At 60.0% G+C, this 25,342-nt stretch overlaps 2 protein-coding genes across 3 annotated transcripts; one reads left to right on the top strand and one right to left on the bottom strand.

Annotated features, from left to right (window-relative positions):
* The first annotated feature begins 411 nt into the window (after positions 1-411).
* On the top strand, positions 412-17,121 carry HNF1A (HNF1 homeobox A). The gene is given in 11 exon segments (XM_056131041.1): positions 412-835; positions 8,830-8,959; positions 8,961-9,030; positions 10,284-10,470; positions 10,969-11,210; positions 11,926-12,077; positions 12,184-12,385; positions 13,948-14,139; positions 15,049-15,170; positions 15,267-15,411; positions 16,526-17,121. Coding segments are annotated over 11 exon segments (1,896 nt in total). The 5' UTR covers positions 412-509; the 3' UTR covers positions 16,654-17,121.
* A 530-nt stretch (positions 17,122-17,651) lies between these two features.
* Positions 17,652-23,703, bottom strand: CUNH12orf43 (chromosome unknown C12orf43 homolog). 2 transcript variants are annotated; one of them, XM_056131043.1, is made up of 6 exons: positions 23,550-23,703; positions 22,403-22,445; positions 22,078-22,170; positions 19,508-19,581; positions 19,087-19,177; positions 17,652-18,360 (listed from the first exon to the last, which is right to left on the bottom strand). In XM_056131043.1, the coding sequence occupies exons 1-6, from the start codon at positions 23,701-23,703 to the stop codon at positions 18,045-18,047; spliced, it is 771 nt and encodes a 256-aa protein (XP_055987018.1). In that variant the 3' UTR covers positions 17,652-18,044. The 2 variants fall into 2 exon arrangements, with proteins under 2 accessions (XP_055987018.1, XP_055987020.1); XM_056131045.1 differs by having other exon boundaries at positions 17,652-18,357.
* Positions 23,704-25,342: the final 1,639 nt, after the last annotated feature.

The raw sequence follows: 25,342 nt of genomic DNA, 5'->3' as shown, positions 1-25,342 counted from the left end.
GATCTGGGGCTCCCTGCGATGGCCTCCCTGCCCCACCCCTGCGACAAGGCCCTCCCGGTCTCACCCTTCTTGGCTCCTGGCCCCTTCTCTCCAGGGGCCCGTCGCACCCCTCCTCCCCGCAGTCCCCTCTGCCCCCAGGCCCCGACCCCCTCCTCCACCTGCCCTCTCCGGGCGGCTTGGTCGCTGTGGCGCGGCCTGCTCTCTGCAGACTGAAGTCCAAAGTTCAATCCCTTCGCTAAGCACACGGATAAATATGAACCTTGGAGAATTTCCCCAGCTCCAATGTAAACAGAGCGGCCCGGGGCCCGGATTCAGTGGCCACCGGGGCCAGGGTTGGGGGCTGGGGGTGCCCGGAGGGCTTGCTTCGTGGGGTTCGAGGGGACTCGGGGGCGCGGGGAGCCCGGCGTGGGTGCTGGTAGGCGTACAGCCCACGCGGCGCAGGGGGCAGCCGGTGGCCGGCTCCGCGGCTGGGTGACCGTGGGCCGCGTGGCCCCGGGGCCGGCCACGCCATGGTGTCCAAACTGAGCCAGCTGCAGTCGGAGCTCCTGGCGGCCCTGCTGGACTCGGGTCTGAGCAAGGAGGCTCTGATCCAGGCGCTGGGGGAGCCGGGGCCCTACCTGCTGGCCGCGGAGGGGCCCCTGGACCAGGCCGAGCCCTGCAGCGCGGGACGCGGGGAGCTGGCCGAGCTGCCCAACGGGCTGGGCGAGCGGCGGGGCTCGGAGGACGAGACGGACGACGATGGGGAGGACTTCACGCCGCCCATCCTGAAGGAGCTGGAGACCCTCAGCCCGGAGGAGGCGGCTCAGCAGAAGGCCGTGGTGGAGACGCTGCTGCAGTAAGACCCCTGCTCGCGCCGCCCCCACCCCGCCTGCCTCCTGCCTGCCCCTAGCCCTGGGGTCCTGGGGCCGGGGCCTTCAGCCTCCGTGTCCAGGAAGGGGCCTTTGGGGGGCTTGGCTGGGCATCAGGGCCTCCCCCGGCCCAGTACTCGGGGCCCCCTACTTCCAGCTCAGCACTTGGGCGATGGGGAGACACCCCCAGGGGCCCAGGAATGGGGGTGAGGGGCAAGGAGAACCGCAGGGTCCGAGGCCCCACTGAACCTCCATTTCTTCTGTGCCCGAACCCCAACTTTCTTGAGCACTCAGACTGGGGTCGGGCCAGGAAGCGCGGTGCAGGGGGTGGGCTGCGAGGCCAGGGCCAGAGGGGGTCCGGGGGTTTCGGCCAAGCCAGGGGCTTTCTTACCTGAGGCAGCTGGAGCCCCGTGCTGGAGCTTTACCCCCTCCTCAGGGGTCTCGTCCCTCCCCCCACCCCGCAGGTCTCACGTGTGTGTCCCCCCCTCCACCCGACGCTCCCCATTTCTGGAGGACGGAGGCTCCCCTCTCCTCAGTGGAGCTGACCTGGTTACTAATTACCCACGGGCGTTATTATTTCTCTTTTGTTTTATAAATTTATAAACGGCAAAAGGCTCTGATAAGGCCTGTGATCATTAACTCGTGGGGATGGCGGCTGGGGAGATCTGGGACAACCGCCCACCCCGGCCCACAGTGGGGGTGGGGGAGCGGGCCAGGGAGGGGGGCGTTTCACAGGAAGCCCGGTCCAGGCTCTGGGCACCCCTCCCTCCGAGGGGCTTGCACTGGGGTGTCGGGGTGTCTCTGGGGGAAAATGTCCAGGCAGAGGCCTGGGCAGATACTTCCAGGTCAGGGAAACTGAGGCCCGGAGAGAGAAGGAGCTCAGCGGCAGCCCTGCCACGGGAGGCCAGAGTCCAGTCGGGGGGCCGGGGTCCTGGGGAGGGCCCGAGAGGCCCCAGACTGGCTCTTTTCTGTCCAAGGTCCTGATCCAGCTCGCGGCGGGGGAGGGCCGGTCCCGCCTCTGGGAGCCTCGGCGGCCTGGGCAGGGGGCAGGGGACGGCGGGGCCCCCTGAGTCGGCAGGAAGCGGAGGGCAAAGGGCTTCTCTGCAGGGGAGAGGCAGCGCCCAGCCCGCAGCGGCGGTGGCGACGGGGCCAGGGTGGGGCCGGGACGCCCGCCCGCCCGCCGGCCCCGCGCCTGGGGGCTCCGGCGGGAAGTGGGGGTCCGGGTGCCGAAGGCCTTCCTTACCTGGCGAGGGGCCCTCGTGGTCAGCGCCCCCTCGGGCGGCGCGGCGGGGGGGCTCGGTCCGCGGCATCGGTGGGGGCGGGAGCAGAGGTCAAAGTTCCCCGGGCGCGGAGGGAGCCGCGGGGCAGGCGGCGGCCGGGCGCGGGGGGTGCCGGCCCGGAGGCCGGAGCGGAGCGGACGCGGACCGCGCGCCTCCCCGCGTGGGCACGGGGCTGCGAGCGCGCGCGGCAGGCGCCCGCCGGCGGGACGCAGCGCTGCTCCCTGCCCATTGGGGTTTCTTTAATGCCAGCGGCGTGCTATTTACTTTCCATTTAAATTTGAGATGTTGCTATAAATTATCAACCAGCTCCTTGTTCCTGCGGAGTTGATAACTAACTACCTGGGTTACTTATTGTTCAGGTAACAAAAGGCGTCAGGAAAAAACGCCTCGGAGCAGAGAAGTGGGGCTTCCCGGCCCCAGGGTCTGGGGAGCCACAGGGGCTAGGCTGGGGGTCGCCTGGGGAGGGGTTGCCAGGGGAGGTTGAGGCTGCAGGGTCTGCAGAGGCAGGAGGCAGGAAGTGGTGGTTTCTCTGAACAAGGTTGGGAGGGTCTTGAGGCGGCAGGTGAGGGCTGGTGGGAGCCGGAGTTTGGGGTCCCAGCAGGAACTTCCATTCTCCCCTCAGCTTCACTGCGGGACCTGGTACTGTTCCTTCTGCTGCTTTCTGCCTCAACTTCTCCCTGGACATAGAATCCCATTTTGGTTCTCTTTCCTCGTGGTCTGATCCCCCATGCCCCACCCCACGCACCCAGGGACCTCCCTTTGCTGCAGTCCCTCTGATGTAGCTCATGCCCACCTCAGGGCCTTTGCTTGAGCTGCTCCTTCTGCCCAGATGATCCCAGGGTCCATTCCTTCTGCTCCTCCGCTCAAATGTTACCTCCTCAGGGAAGCCTTCCCAGACTGTTCCACCCCCAGTCAATCTCTCTTCCACTGCCTCCGCTGATCTTCTCCTGTCCCTTCCTGTCTTGATGATTATCTTCTGGGTTTTTCTTTTTCTTTCTTTTTGGTGGTGGTGTGGGATACACCCAGCTGTGCTCAGGACTTACTCCTGACTCCAGGCTCAGGGCTCATTCCTAGTGGGAACCATATGGGATGTCGCAAGCAGAGCAAGTGCCCTGTCCACGGCACTGCCTCCCTGTGTCTGTCTCCTATCTCTGGCATGAGAACAGATGCTTCAAGGGCAGGGTCTGTTACTATCCTGTTCACCGAGGGCCTGACATAGTGGGAAGGAATGACAAGGATTCTCGGGGGGCCCTGGGAACCTCTGCTGCACAGTGGAGACAAGCCTCCTTTGAACACGTCTCGAATGTCCAGCATCCCCCCTCCCCCAGCTGCGCGAACCTTCTCCCGGAAGCCCTCAGGTCTTGCCCACCAGGAGACCCAGGAACACCGGCTGGCCCAGTCCAAATCCCTGCTCTACCCCTTCTGGTTAGGGCTGGGGATTGCCCTTTCCTATGCATCAGTTTCCCCTTCAGGGTGGAGAGGATGAGCGCGCTGAGAGGGCTCAGGAGCACAAGGCATGTGGCAGGTGTGTGGACTGCAGCCTACAGGAAGTGCAAGAAATGGGTGTCACCACTGGCTCCACTTTACAGAGGAGCAAATGGAGGCTGGAGAGGACAAGGGGCTCGTCTGAAGTGATGCTTATCAAGGCAGGAAGGTTAGGACTTGGATCCTGATCACCCCAATCCCAGACTCTGCTCAGTCCCAGGGAGGCGGGGGGGGGTGCAGAGATGCAGCGGTGGGGAGGTTGGTAGGTGGGGAGGAGAGGGGAGATGGGGGGAGGGGCCGAGGGGAGGCGTCTTCCTGGCCCTGTTCTTCACCTTCACCTGGAGTCACTGGCTCCGTCTTCGGCTCCCAGAGTCCTTGCTCAGGAGACTCTTCTCCCGTGGCTGCTGTAAAGCCCCGTTCGCTGGGGTTTACAAGCCAAGCTGTGAGGAAGCTCATCCCTTAGCGTAGCTCCGCTGCTCCCTGATTCTTGCGTCTCCCCAAGGACGATGTCACGAAGAATGTGAGATAACTAGAAGCAAGGTAGAGGAGGGGTGAAGGAGCTACCGCCCACGGGCGTAGAGGGGAGTGTTTATGTAGGGCAGGGAGGGAACACAGTTGAGACCCCCCCTAAAGTGTGGGGTCTGGGAGGCCGTGGGGAGTGGCAGAGTTCTGGTTGCTGGTCTAGGCTTCCTGCATTTCCCATCCCCAGGTGGGTGGCAACGCCCAGAAGTGAGGTCCTGACCACAGCTGGTCCGACCATGGGTTGCCATGGGAACCAGGCGCAGGTGTGACATTCAAGTGCCACGTCCCCCAGTGCTCTCCTGGGTCCGACCTCGGCTTGCCCCCCACTGACACTCTCCCTGCCTTCCTTACAGGGAAACATAAAAGTGGGTGCAACTTTCTCCCTACCATGCGTTTGGGCTTGGCCGGACATCTGGTTCCAACACTAGCATCTGCTTCCTCCTCCCCTTCTGTACTCCCATCCTCCCACGAGCTTGGCCATTGGCTTCCTACACGCAGATGTGAAGTCTGGCTCTGAGAACTCAGCTCTCCTCCCCAGAGAGGGGCCCTGTTGGCTGGCTGTCCAGGTCCATGGCCAGGGGACCGCCCCCAGCAACTCAGGGACAGTGGGCCAGAGGAACCAACAGGACGTAGGAAGAGGGAGATGGGGCAGAGGGTGCTTCCCTGGGCCTGCCTCGGTAATGGCGGCATAATGTCGGTCAGCCTTTGCAGGGCCTGTGTGCTGGATTGCTGGCTCTGCGGCAGGTGCTCTGCGCAGGGGTGGGGCATGCGAGGTCACTTGGCAGGTGCTGAACCCCGGAGCTGGGGCTGGAGACCAGCTTGGCTCGTCTCCCTGAGCCCTTGGGTTTCTTATTTTATGGGCTTGGGTCATGCCGGCACTGCTCAGAGACCATTCCTGGCACTGTGCTCAGGGAGTGACCCCCGATAGTGCTCAGGGGGCCCCCAGGCAGTGCCGGGGATTCAAACCAGGGTCCCGACCACCCCAGCCCTGCAAGAAGGCAAGCGCCTTGCTGCCCACACTCTCCAGCCCCCAGATGTGGCTTCTTAGCTCTGAGTTGAAGAAACTGTCCTGAAATAAAGAGTGAGGAGCTGCGGAGATGGCTTCAAGGGCTGGGGAAGCTCACCTGGCCGGAGGGAGACTCTGAGGGCCATCCCAGGTGCTGCCTTGTCAGTCAAGCACGGCTGGGCGAGAGTCTGGTGGCCTCCGGCAGGGCACTGGGCCAGCCTGGTTGGCTGCATATTGCTAGACGTGGCTTATGGAACCTCTGGGCAGTGCTTGGGAGATTTCTTGTCCCAGCAAACAGGGACAAAACTGAAAACTCCTCTCTCTCTCTCTCTCTCTCTCTCTCTCTGTGTGTGTGTGTGTGTGTGTGTGTGTGTGTGTGTGTGTTGGGGTAAAGAACAGAGAACACCAGGGAAACAGGCAGACACACATCAAATAAAACCAATTTCTGGGGGAGAAACCAAAACCTACAATAGGAAAAAAAAACAAAAACCAAAAAACAAAACCAAACTAACACTATCTGGGTCAGAACGGAACCCAGAAAGTAAATTCTTTCAATTGAAAAATTCTACGTGCTTCCTATATGACCTCGTTATATCAAACGACTTATGAAATTGGTAGCTGAGAGACAGACTCACAGAGACAGCGACGGGGAGATTGGAGCTGACGGCTGGAGCCGGGGTGGCGGGAGGAGAGAGTAGGGAGGGAGCACTGGTGGGGGAGGAGGGGAGGCCGGGGCAGGCCGGCTCCTGAAATCAGATAAACATGTTTGCTGCCCAGCACACAGCTGGACTTTGCCCGCCCTTCCCTCCTAGCCCTGACTGGCAGGCAGCCCGCGCACAGGTGGGGAGAGAGGTTCAAGGAGCTCCTGAAAGCCAATGAGAGGAGCCTGGGAGTGGGGTGCTTGTCGAGTCTCAGCCCAGAATGGGGGAGCTCCATGCTTCTTGGTCTCAGTCTTCCTATCTGTGCAGTGGGCACGGACAGTACTTACCTTCTCTGGGGGCTGTAAGACTTGAAGGTCCGGCCCTTAGCACTGAGCCTTCCTTGACATCTGACTCCCTGCTCTGGTGCTTACCCAGTTGGGACGTTGCCACTGAGGCTTCAGACAGAACCTGCCCTCTGGGCCGGAGACCTCTCAGCAGGTCTGGGCTCAGGATTTGCAGGCAAGAGGCGTGGGCTCAATTCCTGGCACCACAAGAAGAAGTGACCCCCTGCCCCCAGCACTGGGCACTGCTAGCGTGACCCTCCGTCCCTTCCCCAATAAAAGCAACTGAAAATGACCTGTCTTAGCTCTTTCTCCTCCTGGTGTGAGTGGGAGCTCGTCATGGCTGATGGGAGGAGGCCTGTGTCTCTCAGGGGAGCTGGGCATGGTCCCGGGGGCAAGGCGGGTCCCCTGAGGATGAAGAAGGTCTGGGGAGGCGGGCCGGGCTTTCCATAGTTAGGTTTGTTTGCAGGGCGTAAGGCTGCGCCATGGGCCTCCTGTGTGCAGAGCACGTGCTGTAACTGAGCCACACAATTCCTTCCACCAGGGGCCATGCCCGGTGGTGCAGGGGGCTGATTCCAGCTCTTCTGGCAGTGCTCGGGAGTCCTCGGAATGGAACCTGGGCCCCCTGCGGGCAGAGAATGTACTTGACACTTGGAGCTTGCTCCAGCCTCTTAAATTCATTTTTTGCAGGTGAAGCGTCTGAGCTCCACCCCACCAAAAGTGCTCTCAGGGCTTACTCCTGGCTCTGGGCTCAAGAATCACTGCTGGTGGGCCTCAGGGGGTGACCATATGGGGTACTGGAGATGGAACCGGGGTCAGTGGCATGCAAGGGAAGTTCCCTAGCCACACACTATTTCATCGGCCCCCCGATTTCCCCTGAGACACCTCCCTACACTTGCTTCCGTGTCCTTGCATGAAGCAGGGACACAGATGTTGCTTTGGTGGCAGCACAGCCGGTGGCCAGCCACACTCGACCCCACCTGGTCTCCGGCTTCCCTTTTCTGTGGTAGCAGGGAGGAGGTTTACTCAGCCTCCCAACTCTGGCCGGGCCAAACAAGTCGGTGACACAGGCCACTCGTCATACCGGCAACATTGGAAGGCTCCAATGCCAGAAGTGAATTACTGGGCAGAGGGTTGAGCTGGTCCAGGAGGTTTTGGAGACCTGGGATCCAATGCTTCGGTTGCCTATTTCCATGCCATGGGATGCTGCTTTGATGTCCTTGTCACACAAGCTCAGGAAGGGGGAGAGAAGGAGGGCGGAGACTCTGTGTGTGTGTGTGTGTGTGTGTGTGTGTGTGTGTGTGTGTGTGTGTTTGATTTATGGGGTACAGTCTGGTGTTTGGATTCCTTCTGTCTGTGAGCAGGGGACAGGAATATGGACTCTAGGTGTCCCCTACTCCTTTGAGTCTTGCTAGTGGGAGTAACTCAGAGCACAGGGTGGACTCTGGGGCCTAAGGTCTCTGAGTGCCCTCTTGGTGCCCACTGCCCCTCACTTGGGACGTGGCTGCCGGCCTGAGGTTGTGGGAGCTGGGGGCAGCTGGCTTAGGACTGTGGGCAGATGCTCATGCCTTGCAAAACTGCCATTTCCCCTGTAGCTTGACTCAGGCCTGAACTCTTTCAGGTGGGATGTGATTCTGGTGGCACCAACGGCACGAGCTACAACACCAGGGTGCAGCCTCTGCAGTCCCAGCTGTGAACTTATTTTTCTCCTTGTTTTCAGACCCACTCCCGCCCCCACCCCCGAGATGTCCCTTATCCATCTATCCGGCCACCCATGTGCTCACCAGTTCACCCATTCATATCCATTCATCTCCATCTACCTATCCATCCATCCATCCATCCATCCATCCATCTGCTCATTGATGCTCACCAATATATCAATTGATATCTATTCACCGATCCTTCCACAGTTCATCCATCTATCCACCCATCCATCATCCATGTACCCACATGTACCCATCATCCATGTATCCATCCATCCAACCATCCATCCATCTTGCATGCATGCATCCATCCATGCATCCATGCATTTATCCATCCAAGCATCATCCACCCATTCATCCATGCATCCATCCAACCATTCACGCATCCGTTCATACACGCATGCATGTATTCATCAATCCATCCATCCATTTACCCATTCATCCAGCCACCATCCATCTCTCCACCCACCCACCCATCCACCCTTCCGTCCATCCATCCGTCATCCATCTATCCATCCATCCACTTACCCCCTGCTTCCCCCAGGCATTCATCAGGGGCATGCTCATGTCAGGCTTTTTTTGGGTGCTGAACAGTTCCTTGGCCTCACAGTGGTCAGACAGCTATGAATCCCATCTCCATGTAGGATGCGGAGAGTACCACAGGAGACACAGAGGTGAGCACCCGCCATCTCTGCATGTGAGATGGTGGATCTGTTCACACTTTATCTCTGTGTATGCAGGAGTTTCTCGCTGTTCCCATGTCTGCATGGGGACCCCTCAGGCCTGCTGTGGGCGGGGGTGGGCAAGATTCTATGTCCTGCCGCTGTGTCCTTGTCCCTGTGTCTTGGCTAGAATCCTGACAGGGAGCTGTCCCTGAGTCCGGGGTGGGCACTGGGCTCCCTGCCTGCAGGCAGCCACAGTCTCCACTGCAGGGCTGGCTGGGGAGAAGGGCTCCTAGGACCTAGCCCTGCACCCCCAACTGAACGGGCTCACCCCCTCCCAGGGAGGACCCATGGCGTGTGGCCAGGATGGTCAGGTCGTACTTGCACCAGCACAACATCCCGCAGCGGGAGGTGGTGGACACCACCGGCCTCAACCAGTCCCACCTGTCGCAGCACCTCAACAAGGGCACCCCCCATGAAGACACAGAAGCGCGCTGCCCTGTACACCTGGTACGTCCGCAAGCAGCGAGAGGTGGCCCAGCGTAAGTAACAACTGAGACGGACGAAGCATGGGGCGGCCCCACCTGCCCCGGGACTGTTGTGCGCAGGTGCGCTGCGGGTGGGAGGGAGGGGGAGGGCTGGAGGGGGCTTAAAGGGGTTCCAAGCTGGGGTGGAGGGGCTGGGGTGGGAGAGAGGGAGAGAGCCACCCCCGCTCTCTCTGGGGGCCGGGGCAGCAGGAAAGAGCCCAAAGACGAGGACTTTAAGGGTGAGTGGAAGTTGGACCCCACCCCGAGATGTATGGAAGAGTGTTTCAGGCAGAGGAAGGGCATGAGTGAAGGCTCAGAGGCTGATGCTCAGAAATGCCCTATCTACAGGTGGGAAGATTTGGCCTTGGGGATGAGGGTGGGGCTTTTTTCATCAGTTTCAGCCTGACACCTCCCATATGCACTTTCACACTTTTGAGCCTGGGTAAAATTAAAAAAAAAAACCCACAAATATGTATGTGTGTGTATACATATACACATATACACATATATGTATATATTATATGTATATTCCCCTCTTCTACTAAAATGATCTAGATTTTGAGGGGAAAGGCACTAAGCATCTAATTTTAAGAAAAGAGAGGGGCCGGAGTGATGTACAGCGGGGAGGGTGTTTGCCTTGGACATTGACGAACCCAGGTTTGATCCCCCGCATCCCACATGGTCCCCGAAGCAATGCCAGGAGTAATTCCTGGGTGCAGAGCCAAGAGTAACCCCTGAGCATTGCCGGGTGTGACCCAAAAAGCCAAAAAGAGAGAAAGAAAGAAAGAGAGAAAGAAGGAAAGAGAGAGAGAAAGAAAAAAGAAAGAAAGAAAGAAAGAAAGAAAGAGGAAAAAAGGGAGACAATGAGCCCCAAAAGATGGCTTTGTGGCTGGTATGTGGCTCTGCGGGGGGTGGGGGGGCTGGGGTCTGACCCTGGGCACGGCCGGTCTCCAGAGCCTGCAGCAGCCCAGGAGCACTGCCCTCGGGGCTCACCAAACGAGAACCAACCGAACAAATGAAGGAGAAAAAAATTGACAATTAAAAACAGGGGGGCATCCGCCTGATGCAGCTGCTGACTGTCCCTTTGGGGAGCACCCCTGCCCGCTGAGGAGGTGTTGGTTTGGGTCCCCGCTTCACGTCATCTGGGCCAAGTCAGAGTGGCCAGTGCTCTTGATTTTGCTGGGCTGTGCTGGGCGTGGGGAGCGAGCCGCTGACCGGCATGTGGGCGCTGACCTTTCTTGGGTCTAACCGCCCCACCTCACCTGCAGAGTTTACCCACGCCGGCCAGGGGGGCCTGATCGAAGAGCCCACAGGCGACGAGCTGCCCACCAAGAAGGGGCGGAGAAATCGCTTCAAGTGGGGCCCTGCATCGCAGCAGATCCTGTTCCAGGCCTACGAGAGGCAGAAGAACCCCAGCAAAGAGGAGCGGGAGGCGCTGGTGGAGGAGTGTAACCGGTACCGCAGTGGGGAATGGGTGCTGTGCTCCCCAGACCCCGCCCCCCCCTCCCCCGCCCCCCCCCCCCCCCCCCCCCCCGCCACCGCCGCCACCGCCCAAGCCCTTGCAAGTCTGCTCTCGACCCAGAAGGAACCCAAAGCCCTGGCCCCCCCGCCCTACCACCTCGCCCCTGAGCAGCCACTCCGGGGACCCTCACTGCAGCACCCCTCTCTGTGGGGCTCGTGGTGAGAGGAATGACCCAGGGAGGCAAAGACACTCGCGCAAGGCCAGGCAGCAGGACTGGGGGCCGAGCCCAGAGCTGGGCCCAAAGAGGTGACAGCACAGCAGGGAGGGCGTTTGCCTTGCCTGCAACCCGACCCAGTTCAATCCTGAGCATTCCACAGGGTCCTCCGAACCCTGCCGGGAATAAGCTCCTCCCTGGCCCCCATAAATAACAGGGCACAGAGCCAAGCCTGCCGCCCCCGGCAAGGCCTCTCTGAGCCCAGATCTCTCTGCAGGGCGGAGTGTATCCAGCGGGGAGTGTCGCCGTCACAGGCCCAGGGGCTGGGCTCCAACCTTGTCACCGAGGTGCGTGTCTACAACTGGTTTGCCAACCGGCGCAAGGAAGAAGCCTTCCGCCACAAGCTGGCCATGGACACCTACACTGGGACGCCCCCAGGGCCAGGTCCTGGCCCTACGCTGCCTGCCCACAGCTCCCCGGGCCTGGCCCCGGCCACCCTGTCCCCCAGTAAGGTCCATGGTGAGTGCATTGTGGACAGAGGGCCACGGGGGCAGAGGTGAGCATGGGGGAGGAGTCAGAAATCATCCTACCCTCCATTCCACTGACCACTCGACTCCCTCAGCTCGTCCCATTTCGTCCTGCCCACCCTGCCATGCCTGTGTCCCCTCTGTCCACTGTGGATTCCGGTCAGCTCCATGACTGGCAGGTTCTCTTCATTCCATTCAATTCCGCTCGATCTGTGCAGCTCATGGTGACACAAGTCACCTACTCGAACTCCATACCCAGCTTAACCCAATCCCATTCCCGTCCAGTTGATTCCGTTGCAATAAATACGACTTCAGGGAATTCAGTTCATAATGCAACTTGGAGGGATTGGATTCCATGCACCTCATCCTGGTGTCATTTAGCTTAGCTCCGCTTCACCCCCATTTGGTCTCATTCAGCTCATTTCACCTTCTTTCCGGGGCCTGCCATTGAGTTTCATCAGCCTGGGTTCACTCTGGTCCCCTCCAGGCTCGTGGGAGCCTCCTGTGTGTCAGGCCGAGCACTGGGCTGTAGGGGTCAGGGCTCATCCAGCACAGCCCTGGCTTTGGAGGGTTGGAAGCCAGGGTGGGCTGGAAGTGGCCCAAGGGGCTGCCCAGGGACCGCCCCAAGCAGTGAGAGACGAGGGGGAGAAAGGGAGGCTAGCAGGGGCAGAACAGTGGGTGCTGGGGCTGATGTGGTTCTGTTCCAGGGGTGCGCTATGGACCGCCCACTACCAGTGAGGGAGCAGAGGTGCCTTCCAGCACTGGGGGGCCACTGGTGACAGTGTCTGCGCCGCTGCACCAAGTGTCCCCCACGGGCCTGGAGCCCAGTCACAGCCTGCTGAGCACAGAAGCCAAGCTGGTGAGTGTCCCCTGCCCGCCCCCTCCTGCCTTGCCTGGGTACGCTGGGGCGGGTCACCTGGGAGCCCGTGTGCCCCCCTGCCACTCAGCTTGGCTTCCCCTCCAAGGTCTCTGCCACCGGCGGTCCCCTGCCCCCCGTCAGCACGTTGACAGCACTACACAGCTTGGAGCAGGCATCCCCAGGTCTCAACCAGCAACCCCAGAACCTTATCATGGCCTCGCTGCCCGGGGTGATGGCCATCGGGCCGGGGGAGCCTGCCTCCCTGGGGCCTACCTTCACCAACACCGGTACCTCCACCCTGGTCATTGGTGAGTGGGTGGAGATGGGGGAGCTCTGGAGGGTGGGCTTATGGGACCCCCACAGGAGCTGGAGTGGGAATCACTCACTCACAAGCTCACTCACCCACCCACCCACCCACCCACAACTCACAGCTCATTCACTCACTCATCCACCCACCCACCCACCCACTCAGTCACCCACCCATCCAACCACTCACTCACTCATACACCCCCCATCTACTCACTCACTCACCCACCCACCCACTCACCAATTCACTCACTTGCTCACTCACTCTCTCATGCCCACTCTCACTCACATTCTTTTTCATTCACTGCTATGCTCAATCACTCACTCGCCCATCTACCCACCCATCCACTCACCCCCCCCACCCACTCTCACTCACATGCTCACTCTCATCCACCTACCCACCCATCCACTTGTTCACATTCCCATTCACTCATTCACCCACTCACACACTCACATGCTCATTCACTCTCTCTCTCTCATGCTCACTCTCTCTCAGCTCGTCCCATTTCGTCCTGCCCACCCGGCCATGCCTGTGTCCCCTCTGTCCACTGCGGATTCCGTTCAGCTCCATGACTGGCAGGAGCTCACCTGCTCAGTTCTCCCTCACCTGCTCAGTTCTCCCTCACCTGCTCAGTTCTCCCTCACCTGCTCAGTTCTCCCTCACCTGCTCAGTCTCACTCATCTGCTCTCACTCACAGGCTCACTCACACACTCCTCTCGCTCACTCACCCGCCCACCTGTCTACACACTCACATGCTCATTCACCCATTCAGTCCTCCCTCACATGCTCACTCATCTACCCACATGCTCACTCACTCATTCTTTCACTTATTCACTCATCAATTCACTTACTTATTACTCACTCCTTGAACTGGCAGCCTACTCTGTGCCAGGCACCATGATCGGGAAGGGGGGCATAAGTGACCAGGCAGAGCAAAGTCGCAGCCTCTCAAGTGGGAGGCACAGAAGGACACCTACCAAATCACGTATTTGTTCTTCCACCGAGTTCACCTCCTACGGTTCCATGTCTCTGGGAAAGCAGTGGGACGGGAGACTGAAGTTCTTTGTTTCGTCATTATTTCAGAGGGACCTCCTAAGTACTGCCCAGGGGACCCAGGGCCACTCCTGGTGGATCTCAGAAGACCAAGCTGGTGGTTTAGTGCTCAGGCTCAAGGGCCCTGCAGTGTCGGGGACCATGTCGGGTCAGATACAGTCTAACTCTGACCCCCTCGCTCTCTCCACCCAGGGACCATGGGGCCCCCTCCGCGGAAGCCCCCATCCAAGCTAAGCAGGAGGCTGTGAGGAGAGGGGAGAGCCCGGCTTCAGGGCCGTGGCACTGCAGGGGACGAGGGCCCCATGTCTCACACACCCACGGTCTCAGAACGAGCCAGGGGATCTGGGGCAGGAGGTCTTTCGCGGGCCCCGTGAGTGGCAGGTCCTAGCGTGAGGTGGTGTCTAGGTCTTGGGGAGCGGGGGAGGCAGAACTTTCAGTCCCCAGCTCTTTGGGTTTGGATGGGCGGGGCCCGGGGCGGCCAGGCTGACTCCTGTCCCTCCCGTGGCCCAGGCCTGGCCTCCACACAGGCCCAGAGCGTGCCGGTCATCAACAGCATGGGCAGCAGCCTGACCACACTGCAGCCCGTGCAGTTCTCCCAGCCGCTGCACCCGCCCTACCAGCAGCCGCTCATGCCCCCCGTGCAGAGCCACGTGACCCAGAGCCCCTTCATGGCCACCATGGCCCAGCTGCAGAGCCCACACGGTGAGTGGGTGGTCGGGGTGGGGGTCTCTGTGAACTTGGGGAAGTGGGGGGTGGGGGGCTTCCGTGACCGTGGGCCAGGATGTGCTTTGTGCGTGCACGTCTGGGAGGGGGTACACGTCGGGGGTCTGTCGATGTGGGAGGGAATGCACCCCTTCTAAGAATCCCCTGGAGGGCCCTGACCCTCACCCCAGAGCTCTTAGATTAGGGAGCAAGGAGGGTGGGATGGCAAGGCCAACCAAGGCGCGGCAGGAGGCTGCAGCCTTTCACACCTCAGTGGCATCTGTGGATGTCTCTGGGTGGAAGGGACCAAGCATCTCTGGGCGGAAGGGGACGACTCTGTCCTGGGCCGAACGTCTGTGTCTGCAGGAAGCGAGGCTCTGAGTCTGTGTGATGTGGCTTCCAGCCTTTTCTGCCGGAGCCTGTATGCTCTGTGTGTGTGCACGCATGTGGTGTGTTTGCATGTATGTTCGTGTGTTTGTGTGTGGTATGTATAGGGGCTGACGGGACTCTGGGTTCTGCGGAGATGCCCCCTCTGTGTGTCTGTGCACACGTGCAGGATCTGTGTGCATTTGCGCATGTGTTTGTGGGTGCAGGGGCTGAGGGGGTCCTGGAGATGGCGGTGCCGCCACCCTCTGTTCTGCTCGTCCCTCCCAGAGGCCCTCCCCTGGCCCGCTTTACCTGTCATGCCCAGGTGATAGGCGGGGCTGCGTTTGGGTTCGCAGCCTCCCCCAGGCCAGGCTGAGGGTCTCCTGCAGCTGGGAACAGAGTTCTTCCATCCTCTGGAACCAGCCTGGAGACCCCAGCCACCACCCTGGGGCCGATCGCCCCGACTGCTCAGAGCCTGAACGTGGAGGCTCCCGGGAGGGCCCGGCCGTCCTGATGCCTGTCTGCCCCCTCTCGTCCTGGCAGCCCTCTACAGCCACAAGTCCGAGGTGGCCCAGTACACACACACGGGCCTGCTTCCGCAGACCATGCTCATTGCCGACTCCACCAACCTGAGTGCCCTGGCCAGCCTCACGCCCACCAAACAGGTAAGGCTCCTGCCGGCCCCGGCCCTGGCTCCCGGGCTCTGGGAGGCACCCGGGAGTCCAGCCCTGGGGGCTCAGGACACTGCTCTGCCCACCCAGGTCTTCGCTTCGGACACGGAGGCCTCCGGCGAGTCCGGCCTGCACACGCCGGTGTCCCAGGCCACGGCCATCCACATCCCCAGCCAGGAGCCCGCGGGCCTGCAACACCTGCAGCCCGCGCCCCGGCTCAGCACCAGCCCCACCGGTGAGTGGCTCAGGCAAGAGGGTCACTGCTAGGCCGGTGCCCCCCGGAGCTGGCCGCAGGGTCGGTTACAAGGGCTCCTGTTTCTGGCCGGGACGAGGACCCTCAGCCTAGTTAGTTGCAAAAGTGGATCCTCAAGGACGGAGGGGCTTCACGGGGTCTCAAACACCTGCCAGGTAATGGGGCCAGATCTGTATCCTTGGGTCACACCTAGCAGGGCATGGGGACCATGCAGAGCCCGGGACTGGACCCAGAGTTCCCCGCATGCAAAGCCCATCCGCCCGCTCTCGGAGATCCTTCCCTAGCCCAGGGCCTGGCCTTGTTTCCACTCACCCCGTCTTTCAACTTTCTGAATCAGAGCCCTCCAGAGCCAGAAGGAACATGAGTATTTAGGGAGTTTGCTTACACGGTAGTGCAGCTGGCAAGTTGGATATAGGGCAGGACAGGGCAGTCAGGCCCAGAATCCTGATTTTGCTCTGACAGACTGGGCCAGCCCACGACGATGCAGCAGGAAAATCCTTTTTAAATTTTTTTGGGGGAGGGGCACAGCTGGCGATGTCCAGGTCTTACGCCTGGCTCTGCACTCAGGAGTTACTCCTGGTGGTGCTCGGGGGACCCTAGGGAATGCTGGGATCAAGTCTCCATCGGCCATGTGCAAGGAAAACGCCCTACCTATCGCTCTGGCCCCTAAGGCAGGAAAGTCTGTAAGTTGGTCCACTGATTGTAGGCGTGTTGCCCACAGCTGCAAACCGTCTTCACAGCACAGCTGGCCCCACACAGGGGTTATTAGCCTCAGCGCACTCACGCCCAGGGGCCAGGGAGACAGTGCCCAGAGCTAACGTGATGCCTCGTATATGCGCCAGGACCAGAGTTTGATCCCGAGCACTGCCCTGCCCCAAGCAACGGCTCATTCTGCTTGCTTGAACCGCGTAGCACCGAGTGGTCCCTGTGCTCCTGAGCATGGCTGGGGAGCTCTCTCTGCCCCCCGATAAATGACCACATTCTCACATCAGGGCTTCCTGCTAGGACATCTCTGGGTGGGGGAGAGGACGCAGAGGCTGGCCTGGGGCAGACGGGCGGGGAGGAGTGAGTAGCCAGTGTGTCCCTGTCCTTGCAGTGTCGTCCAGCAGCCTGGTGCTGTACCAGAGCTCCGAACCCACCCCCGGCCACAGCCACCTGCTGCCCTCCAACCACAGCGTCATTGAGACGTTCATCTCCACGCAGATGGCCTCCTCATCCCAGTAGCCCCGGCCGCCTACCAGGGCCTGCGCCTGCAGGCCTGCAGGGGAATCAGGGGACAAGAACCTTGGGCCCCCTGCCCTGGAGCACGGGGCCCCGACCCCCCGCATGTGTCTGGGGACAGCACAGGACTCGAACTCGTGCAGCTGTGACGCGCCAAGCTGGGAGAGACTCAAGCTCTGCCCTGGTCCCCCCACGTGACATTCCCTGAGCACCACTCGAGGCCAGGGCCAGACCGCCAGGTCCCCCCCCCACTCCCCCGAGCCCGCCCTGGTTTTCTTGCCCCAGCGTTGCGCCGTTCATGCCAGCCTGGCATCTTGCCATTCTGGGGCAGCCCTCAGGGCAAGGGGCTGTCCTCACTCCCTTGGGGCCTGAGTCTGGGGGCTGGGCCCCCACCTGTCTGGGGAGAAGCTGCAGTGCAGGGATCCAGGAGGTGCCCTGGGGGGAGCGGTGTCCCCCGGTGGGGACTGCACTTCGGCCTGGCTGAGGGGGAGGGGCCCCAGCAGTGAGTCTGAGCACCCCAGGCTGCTGCAGGGGGCCCTGGGGGGGGGGGGTCTTCTCCACCCAGGACTGAGAGAGCTGATGTGGGAGAACCAGGGAGCCTGTACATTTATTTAACTTTTAGTAAAAATGAAGAAGGAATGTACCAGAGGCTGCATGCTCGGTCCCTTGTACCCCCAGTGTGTGGGGTGGGGGTCAGGGGTCAGCATGCTGTCCTAGCCTGGATCACACGCTGTACTTAACCTTGAGCTCCCCAACCGCCCATGTCCAGAAGCCCCTGGAATCTATTATGGACATTATTGGTGGTGCAGCGGATGGAACCTGGGACCTCGCACCTCTGAGGCCAGTGGTTGAGGGCCGATCTACACGCTGGCCCCCCAACATCCTGAAGTCTCTAAGCTGGGGTGAAGGAACCCCTCTTGGGGGGAGGGGGCGGGCCTGATCCTTACCCCGACCACCGCAGGGTCAGGCGTCACTCTCGTCACTTTGGCTGGGGTGGTTTAAATTCTGGGTGGTTTATTCTCAATACTCACAAAGGCTCAGAAAGAAAATTCTGGAACCCTGCAGGGAGGAAAACTGCTCTTTTCCGGCTACAGTGAAAGCCGAGTCTGTGTGGTCTGAAGTGGAAGCATCTCCCTGCAGCTGGGAGGTCGGCCCCCTCGGTGTGGGTGTGTGTGGGGGTGTCCAGTCCTGCAGGGCCGTCGGGCTCCTTCCCAGAGCCACAGAAAGTCGCGGCACCCCAGGCCTGCCCACCCTCAGCATCAACGCAGGCGCAGCCTGGCTCCTGCGCTCACCCTCCAGCCCCTTTTCTGCCCAAACCCGGGCGGCCCCGGGGACAGAGCCTGGTCCTGCCGGTCCTCGGCCCAGCCCGCAGGCTCAGCCGCTGTGCTCTGCACTCAGGGGGATGGGGTGGCCTCGCTGGCCTGCTTTGCCTTTTTCTTCCTTTTCTTCTTCTTGGCTCTTGGGGATGTCTGGTCTCCATTGAGTTTCGTCGCCTCCTTTTCTGGCATGTCCATGGTGGCCCGGGCATCTAGGCTGGCACTGGCGGCCTCCTGGGCTGGCCCCTGCAGCTTCTTCTTTTTCTTTTTCTTCTTCTTCACTTCTTTTTCCATCTGCGCGGGGCCGTGGACGGCGGACTTCTCCAAGAGGTCAGAGGCCGACACAGCCGCTTCCCGGCACCGCTGCAGTTCTCGGTCACTCTCCTCGCTGCTGCTGGGGGATGCAGGACAGCTGGGGTCAGCTGGGGTCAATGGGGACAGGGCCCCCCAAGCTATCTCTCGCTGCCTCCTTCAGCGCAAACCTCCAGAGAGGCGAGTGGGAGTGCAGAGGGCTCAGGCCGGGGAGTGAGGCTGAACCCCGATGATCGCATGTGACCGTAGTCGTGTGACTGTAGTGTTATACCAGTGTCTTCAGCCCTTGGAGTCCTTTTTCTTTTTTCCCTTTCTGGGTCACACCCAGTGATGCACAGGGGTTACTCCTGGCTCATGCACTCAGGAATTACTCCAGGCGGTGCTCGGGGGACCTTATGGGACGCTGGGAATCAACCCAGGTTGGCCACATGCAAGGCAAATGCCCTTCCTGCCGTGCTATCACTCCAGCCCCAGTCCTTGGAGTCTTTAGCAATAAAATAGCGGCTTGGGGACCAGAGGGAGCTCGGCGGCAGAGCACGTGCTCCTCCAGTGAGGCCCCAAGTTGGATTCCCGGCACACACCCACGCAAGAAGCCCCCAAACCGCCACACACGTGGGGCTGCCCAGGAGCGGGTGGTCGGTAGCGATAAGCAGAGGCCAGCCCCGGGCAGCTGTGCCACAGGCACCCTGCAGCCCAATGCGTCCACTCCTCTAGCCACCTAGCCCTGGCTAGGACCCAGGGGACTGGCACCGACCAAGCCAAAGGGTCAAGGGGAGAAGCTGGAGTGGAGGGTGGGTGGGGGGCTCACCTGGAGCTGGAAGGCGGCCGCTTTTGGGGGCGCGGAGGGGACGCTTTCTTCTCAGGGTCTCCCGGGAGGGAGGTGAAGAAAAGGCGGAACCCTAAAATCCCAAGGGGCAGCGTGAGCACTGTGGGGGCAGCCCAGCCTCTGCCCGTGGGGGCCAACTCTTCCAGAAGCGAGGCCAGAGAGATGTGCCTCACCTGGGGGTCAGCAATGGCACCACACACACAGGCGCACACACACACACACGGGTGCAGACAGAGACCCCAAGCTGAGTATGGGGGTAAGGGTCTCAGGCAAGCGGCTTTATTCCTTAGGGTCTCAGTCAGCTGCTCCTGTAAGTGGGAGAGGAAGGCTGCCCTCCCCCACCCCTCGCCCTCCAAGTCCCAGCTTCCACCTCACACAGCCACGGTGGGCGTGGACCACTCACCACTGTCCTCCACCGGGACTCTTCGGGGCCCGGCCTTTGCCGGCGCCTTCGCCACCTCTGAGATGGTGATGGAGCTGTGGGGACAGAGGGGCGACGCCGGATGAGGATGGGGGTAACTCCACCACAAAACGCAGCTTGAGGGGCACAGCGATGTCTGAGCGGGACGGGCTGGCCCCATCTGACTGTGCTGTTCCATGTGACTTTTCTCTGTGACGCTCTGCCATGTGCTTACCTTATTTACTTTTTGGGGTGGGGGTGCATGGGGCCCTCCCAAGCAGTATTCAGGGGCTCCTGTTGGCAACAACTTTTGCTTCTTTTGGCTCTCCGGGTCAACCCAGCGATGCACAGGGGTTACTCCTGGCTCATGCACTCAGCAATTACTCCTGGTGGTGCTTGGGGAACCATATGGGACGCCAAGGATTGAACCCAGGTCAGCCACGTGCAAGGCAAGCGCCCGACCCGCTGTACTATCGCCCTGACCTCTCCTGCCAGCAAGTCTTGGCCCATCAATGCCAGCGATCCAATGCCAGGGCCTGTGGGTGTGGTGCTCCTGGGCTCTTTGGCGCCCAGGATGAACCAGGCCACTGTGACGGTGGTCAGGCGCCTCCAGGCCTTCCCCAACTACACCTGGGAAAACAGTCGTGTTGGGGGCTGAACCTGGGTAAGACACAGGCAAGACACAGGCCCTAGCCTGAATCATGTCCCTAGTCTACAGGTGTTTCCACCCCACTTTGTTCCAGAATGTACAAAGCAAGTTTAATTTATTGTTGTTCCAGGGCCATGCCCAGCAGTGCTCGGGCTTACCCTTGGATGTATGCTCAGGGATCACTCCTGGTGGAACTCGGGTCGGCACACGCCTTGCCTGCTGGACTCTCTGGCCTTAATGGAATTAGCTCTAAGCCACTTACACAGACACACATTAAATGCAGTTTCAAAAAGGGTAGAGAACTGGGGCTGGAGAGATAGCACAGTGGGTAGGGCGTTTGCCTTGCATGCGGCCAACCTGGGTTCGATTTCCGACATCCCATATGGTCTCCTGAGCACCGCCAGCAGTATATCTTGAGTGCATGACCCAGGAGTAACCTCTGTGCATCGCCGGGTGTGACCCAAAAAGAAAAAAAAACAAAACAAACCAAACCAAAACAAAACAAAAACAAAACACCCCCAAAAGGGCAGAAAACTGGAGCTGGAGCGACAGTACAGCCGGTAGGGCACCTGCCTTGCATGTGGCCGACCTGGGTTCGATTTCCAGCATCCCATATGGTCCCAAGCACCGCCAGGAGTAATTCCTGAGTGCACAGTCAGGAGTAAGCCCTGAGTATTGCCGGATGTGACCCAAAAAGGAAAACAACAACAAAAAAAGGCAGAGAACTGATGGCACCGGGAATGGTCAGGATGACCTGCGCCCGTCCACTGAAAGGCCCCTGGCAGCAGGCAAGGGCGGGCAAACTGGACCAGTCTAGGCAAATGGCTCACAGGGCATGTGTACCTGGGCGTTTTAGTTTAAAATAAAAAATAGGCTATACGTGGGCATGTGGTCATGCAAATATACTGGGAGATCCCACACGCTCTTTGCCCAGTTTCCTCTGACGGCAACCAGTCCACTAGCAGGAGCAGGACACCGGCACTGAGCCAATCTACTGACCTCACTTGTCAGCCTTCAGGAGCTTCTGGCCAGTGACTGACCTCTCTGACTCGTTAGACACAGCCTTAGGGCTGCCACAGGATGAAACAGGACAGCAGATACCGAGCACCCAGGTGCTCAGTCCGTGGGAGGGACAGCAAAGTGACAATGATCTCTGCCATCGGGATGGGCGCCAGGAAGCCTTGGACAACCTCAAAGGTAAAAAATAAAACACTCGGGAGAGTGCGAGCATGGGGGCTGGGACACGTGCACGGCATGCGGTGTCCTGAGATCCCCGACACCCGTGACCCACCGAGCACTGTGGGGTACTGGGCTAGAACTCCCCGCAGTGCTGGGCCTGAGCAGCACAGCAAGGCAGGCTGGGTACCGAACCAACCGACCCCCAATGCCAAGTGCCAATGGGAGTAGCCCTGGAGGCCTCCCTGGCCCCACCCCCCAATAACACAAACCCTCTCTGGAAGGAGAGAGGAGAGGAGGGGAGAGGAAAGGGGGGGGGGAAGAGGGAGGGAGAGAGAGAGAGAGAGAGAGAGAGAGTGTGTCGGGGTCACCTGGCTGCACAGGGTCACCTGGCTGCACAGAACAGTCTTCACAAAGATGAGGCTCAGATCCATCTAGCCCCATCTAAATCCTGGAGATGATGCGGCCTGCCAGGGACTTTCTCCCATCCGCCACTCACAGGACCGAAGTCACCCCAGAGTGCCACTCAGGGCTGCCGGTCCCCTTCTCCCCACGGCCCCCAGGGTTGGTTCCTGTTGCAGGAATGCCAGCCTGCAGCTGTGACATGCCACCTTTCTCCCCGGGACTCCGAGCAGACGCTTTGGTCCAGGCTGGCCTGGTTCCTGGTCCCTGGCAGGTGGGACAGGGACGAGGGTGTCCCAGGCTCTGCCTGGATCTCCCAGCCGGAGAAGGCGGCGCCTTAGCTTACCTGTCCAGGAGGGCTCCCAGCTTCTTAGCTACGTGGGCTCGGAACTCGGGGGTGGTCTGCAGCTCGTTGCCGTCCTGCTCATGCACCTTGCGCCTACGACACACGGCAGGCCCTCACTTCCCGCCCGCTCCGAGGCACACCCCTGCCCCCAGCAGGCCTCCAGGAGTCTAGCCAAGGCTCTTCCCACCCCCTCACCTCCTGCCAGCTCACAGGCAGGCTCCCACAGGGGCGTGGCCTCTGGGGGTCTCCCGGAGCGGTGGGTAACCTGCAGGGCACTGACATTTGGGGAAATAATGGAGCAAAGCCTAACCCGAGCGGCAGGTACCTGAGGCTTGGCTGGGTGGTTGGCAACTGGTTCTTTGCAGGGTCTGTGGAAAACAAGAACAGGCCCGGTGGGAGAAATACCAATATTCACAGCTATTGCAGGCCAGACTGTCCACTGATCTGGCCGGACAGTTCATTTCCCACCACCCCTCTTCAAGGCCCCCCCCCATTGTACCCACTTTGCAGAAGAGGAAAGGGAGGGAAGGAGATGAAAGTCAACTCAACCCAACAGCTAATAACCTCATGTGTCTGGGTGGGATTCCGGGTCACCGGGCTGCAGAGGGGATCGGCCAGCAAGGCAAACCCAGATGCCCTGTGCGCTGGCACGGACTGAGCACTTGCTACTCCTCTGGCTGCGGCCCTGCGCCTCTGTGCCGTGGAGGCGAGACCTTACGGGCACCCGCCAGCAGGCACTGTTGTCCTCACTTTCAGGTGGAGAGGCAGAGTCAAACGTCACAACTACATGGCCGGTCTGAAGCTGCACTGACTGGCCTTCTGGGCGATGAACCAAGTCTTGGGGTTCCCATGCAGCTCCGTGCAGAAGAAATCAAAGTTGGTCCCTTCCTTGCTCAACGTTTGGTGTCAGTTTACGTCTTGTTGTTGTTGTTTGGCTTTTTGGGGCACACCTGGCGATGCACAGGCCTTACTCCTGGCTCTGCACTCAGGAATCAGCCCTGGCGGTGCTCGGGGGACCCTATGGAATGCTGGGAATCGAACCCAGGCTGGCCGCGTGCAAGGCCAACGCCCTCCCCGCTGCGCTATTGCTCCAGCCCCTGGTTCAGTTCAGTTCGCCCTGAAGTGGGTGGAAGGCTCACGCCCTCCCGGCGCTTCGCAGTGGCCAGACGCTCCTTCGTTCTGGGACTTCTTCCCTGGGCACTGGGCCGCCAGGGTCAGAGTCACGTGGGGGCCCCGTGACCTGCACGAGCGCCGGAGGGGCCGCGCGTTGGACCGAGAGTCCGGGATGCCCCCGCGGGGCAGGGCCCAGGCCTGCGGAGTCGAGACCTTCGGGGGCCTCGGCCCTGACCGGGGCCAACCACCCCACTCTGCGCCTCACCCGTCCGTGGGGCGCTCTCGGGGCGAGGGGCCTCGGTCCCCGCCCCGGGGGGACCCCCGCCCCGCCGCCAGACGCTCCGAGTGCCGCCCCCTACCGGCTCGCGGCCTTCCCGGCCCCGTCGAGCGCTGCTCCAAGCCCCAGGCTGGCATCGCCGCCTCGCGGCACCGCGCTAGCTCCTCCGCGTCGCTGTCGCTGCTGCCGCCGCCGCTGCTCTCCAGTCCGCTCATGGCGCCACTGGGCGCCGCCATCTTGGCTGCCGCAAAGGATTGTGGGGAGGGCTCGCACGTGCGAGCCGCCCCGCGACGCAGCGAGTGTCGACAAGCATTGTGGGAATTGTAGTTCTCCGACTTAGGCGAGCGTTGGTACGAACTGCGCTTGGGGATTTTCGTGTTTTCAGACATGAGCTAGAGAGCCTAAGAGATCATCTCCTCGTTCCCTTTTCCTTATGAGAGAACTGGGACACACACCAGGGAAGGAAGTTCCCGAGGTCACCCATGGAGCCAGGATTGGTTCCCGTCTTAGGATCCAAGAGAGTTTCAATTTTAACTGATTTATTCCAGGAATTCTGAAGTCCATCTACTCATGAGGAACATTCTAGGGAGCTTGTTAAAACGCAGATCACTGGATATAGCTAAAAAATTACAGAATCGTTATCTTTTTGAAGTGGGGCTCAGTAATCTGTACTTCAGCAACAATCCAGGGATGGTTAGAAACAAGGAATTTTGGCATATGACTAGACCAGAACCAAAATAGTGTTTAATAAGATCTCCTCGGTTGGTGAGATAGTACAACAGATATGTTTCTTGCTTTGCACACTCTGGGTTATATCCCCACCGCCACATAGGGTCTCCTGAACACAGAGCCAGGAGTAAGCCCTGAGCACCTCAAGCTACGAATAAAACTGAAATAAGACCTCCAGGTTGGGAAGCAGCTTTCCCTGGTTCTCATGTACAGTTTGGGGAAGTTCTGCAAATGATTTCAGTGAAGTGGCAGAGTCAAGGAGGCAAAAAGAAAGACAGAGAGAGACAGAGAGTGAGGGAGTGAGGGAGCCAGAGGAGAGAGAGAGCCATTACCCTGCTTGACCTACTTTAACCTCCCTGGGGGTGTGCTTGGGTGGACTTGGACTGGTCAAGTTTGCCACAAGCATCTGCCCAGAATGGATGCTAGTGCCCCACAGGCCCTGTAGGGCAGCTATCAAATTGAACCCAAGATCCACTTGCTCGTCACAGCTCAGAAACTAGATCCCACCACTAGAATCTTTAGGACTGTAGCCTTGGACTGGAGAGCAGAATTGCTCATTGTAGAAGGACTACCCAGACTCCCCAGACTCCCAGACCCATCCTCCACCCTCACAGAAAGGAGTTGTAAGAGGAGAGTGTGAAGTGATTTCTGTGAAGTAAACTATTTCCACTCAGGAAATGTGAGTGGAGATAAACATGTTTGAGAGAGAATGAGGGGCTTTCCAGAGAGGCGAGAGCTGAGAGACACCAAGGTGAGATGCGGGTGAATCCCAGAAAAGGGAAACGTTCCGGCTTGCTTGCTTTTCAAAGTGACTTTTATTGGGTTTCACTCAAATTTCCCCAACCCCTTGGGGCTTAGGGAAGAATTTGTTATTGAGGTGTTGCTCAAGAGAAGAACTTGGAAATTTTGGTGATTTTCTTCCATATCACAGCCTTTCATTTCTTCTAGAGCTTCTTCTCTCAAAGGGGTGCAGTCTGCTGGTCTAATGCCTTCACTTCTGCATCTCAGGGCTTTCAGCCTTGATATCTTGGGGCTACTTTGTGCTGAGACAAAATATCTTCTTGAATTCGTATGTCAGTTTTGTTACTTCCTGAGAGAAAGAGGGGTCCCTCCTGTCTGCCTCACAAACTTTCTACATAGGACTTC

This window comes from Sorex fumeus, unplaced genomic scaffold (genome assembly GCF_029834395.1).
Source record: "Sorex fumeus unplaced genomic scaffold, SorFum_2.1 ptg000083l, whole genome shotgun sequence".
In the NCBI taxonomy this organism is placed as follows: domain Eukaryota; kingdom Metazoa; phylum Chordata; class Mammalia; order Eulipotyphla; family Soricidae; genus Sorex; species Sorex fumeus.
Note: the sequence above shows the minus strand (reverse complement) of the source record. Positions and strands in the feature narration are given on the sequence as shown.

Coding starts and splice junctions, on each gene's coding strand:
- CUNH12orf43 (XM_056131043.1), bottom strand. CDS start 23,703: ATGGCGGCGCCCAGTGGCGCCATGAGCGGACTGGAGAGCAGCGGCGGC. Junction 22,171..22,402: donor ACCACCCAGCCAAGCCTCAG/GTACCTGCCGCT, acceptor CGTGTGTCGTAG/GCGCAAGGTGCATGAGCAGG. Junction 18,361..19,086: donor CGGCCGCCTTCCAGCTCCAG/GTGAGCCCCCCA, acceptor TGCATCCCCCAG/CAGCAGCGAGGAGAGTGACC.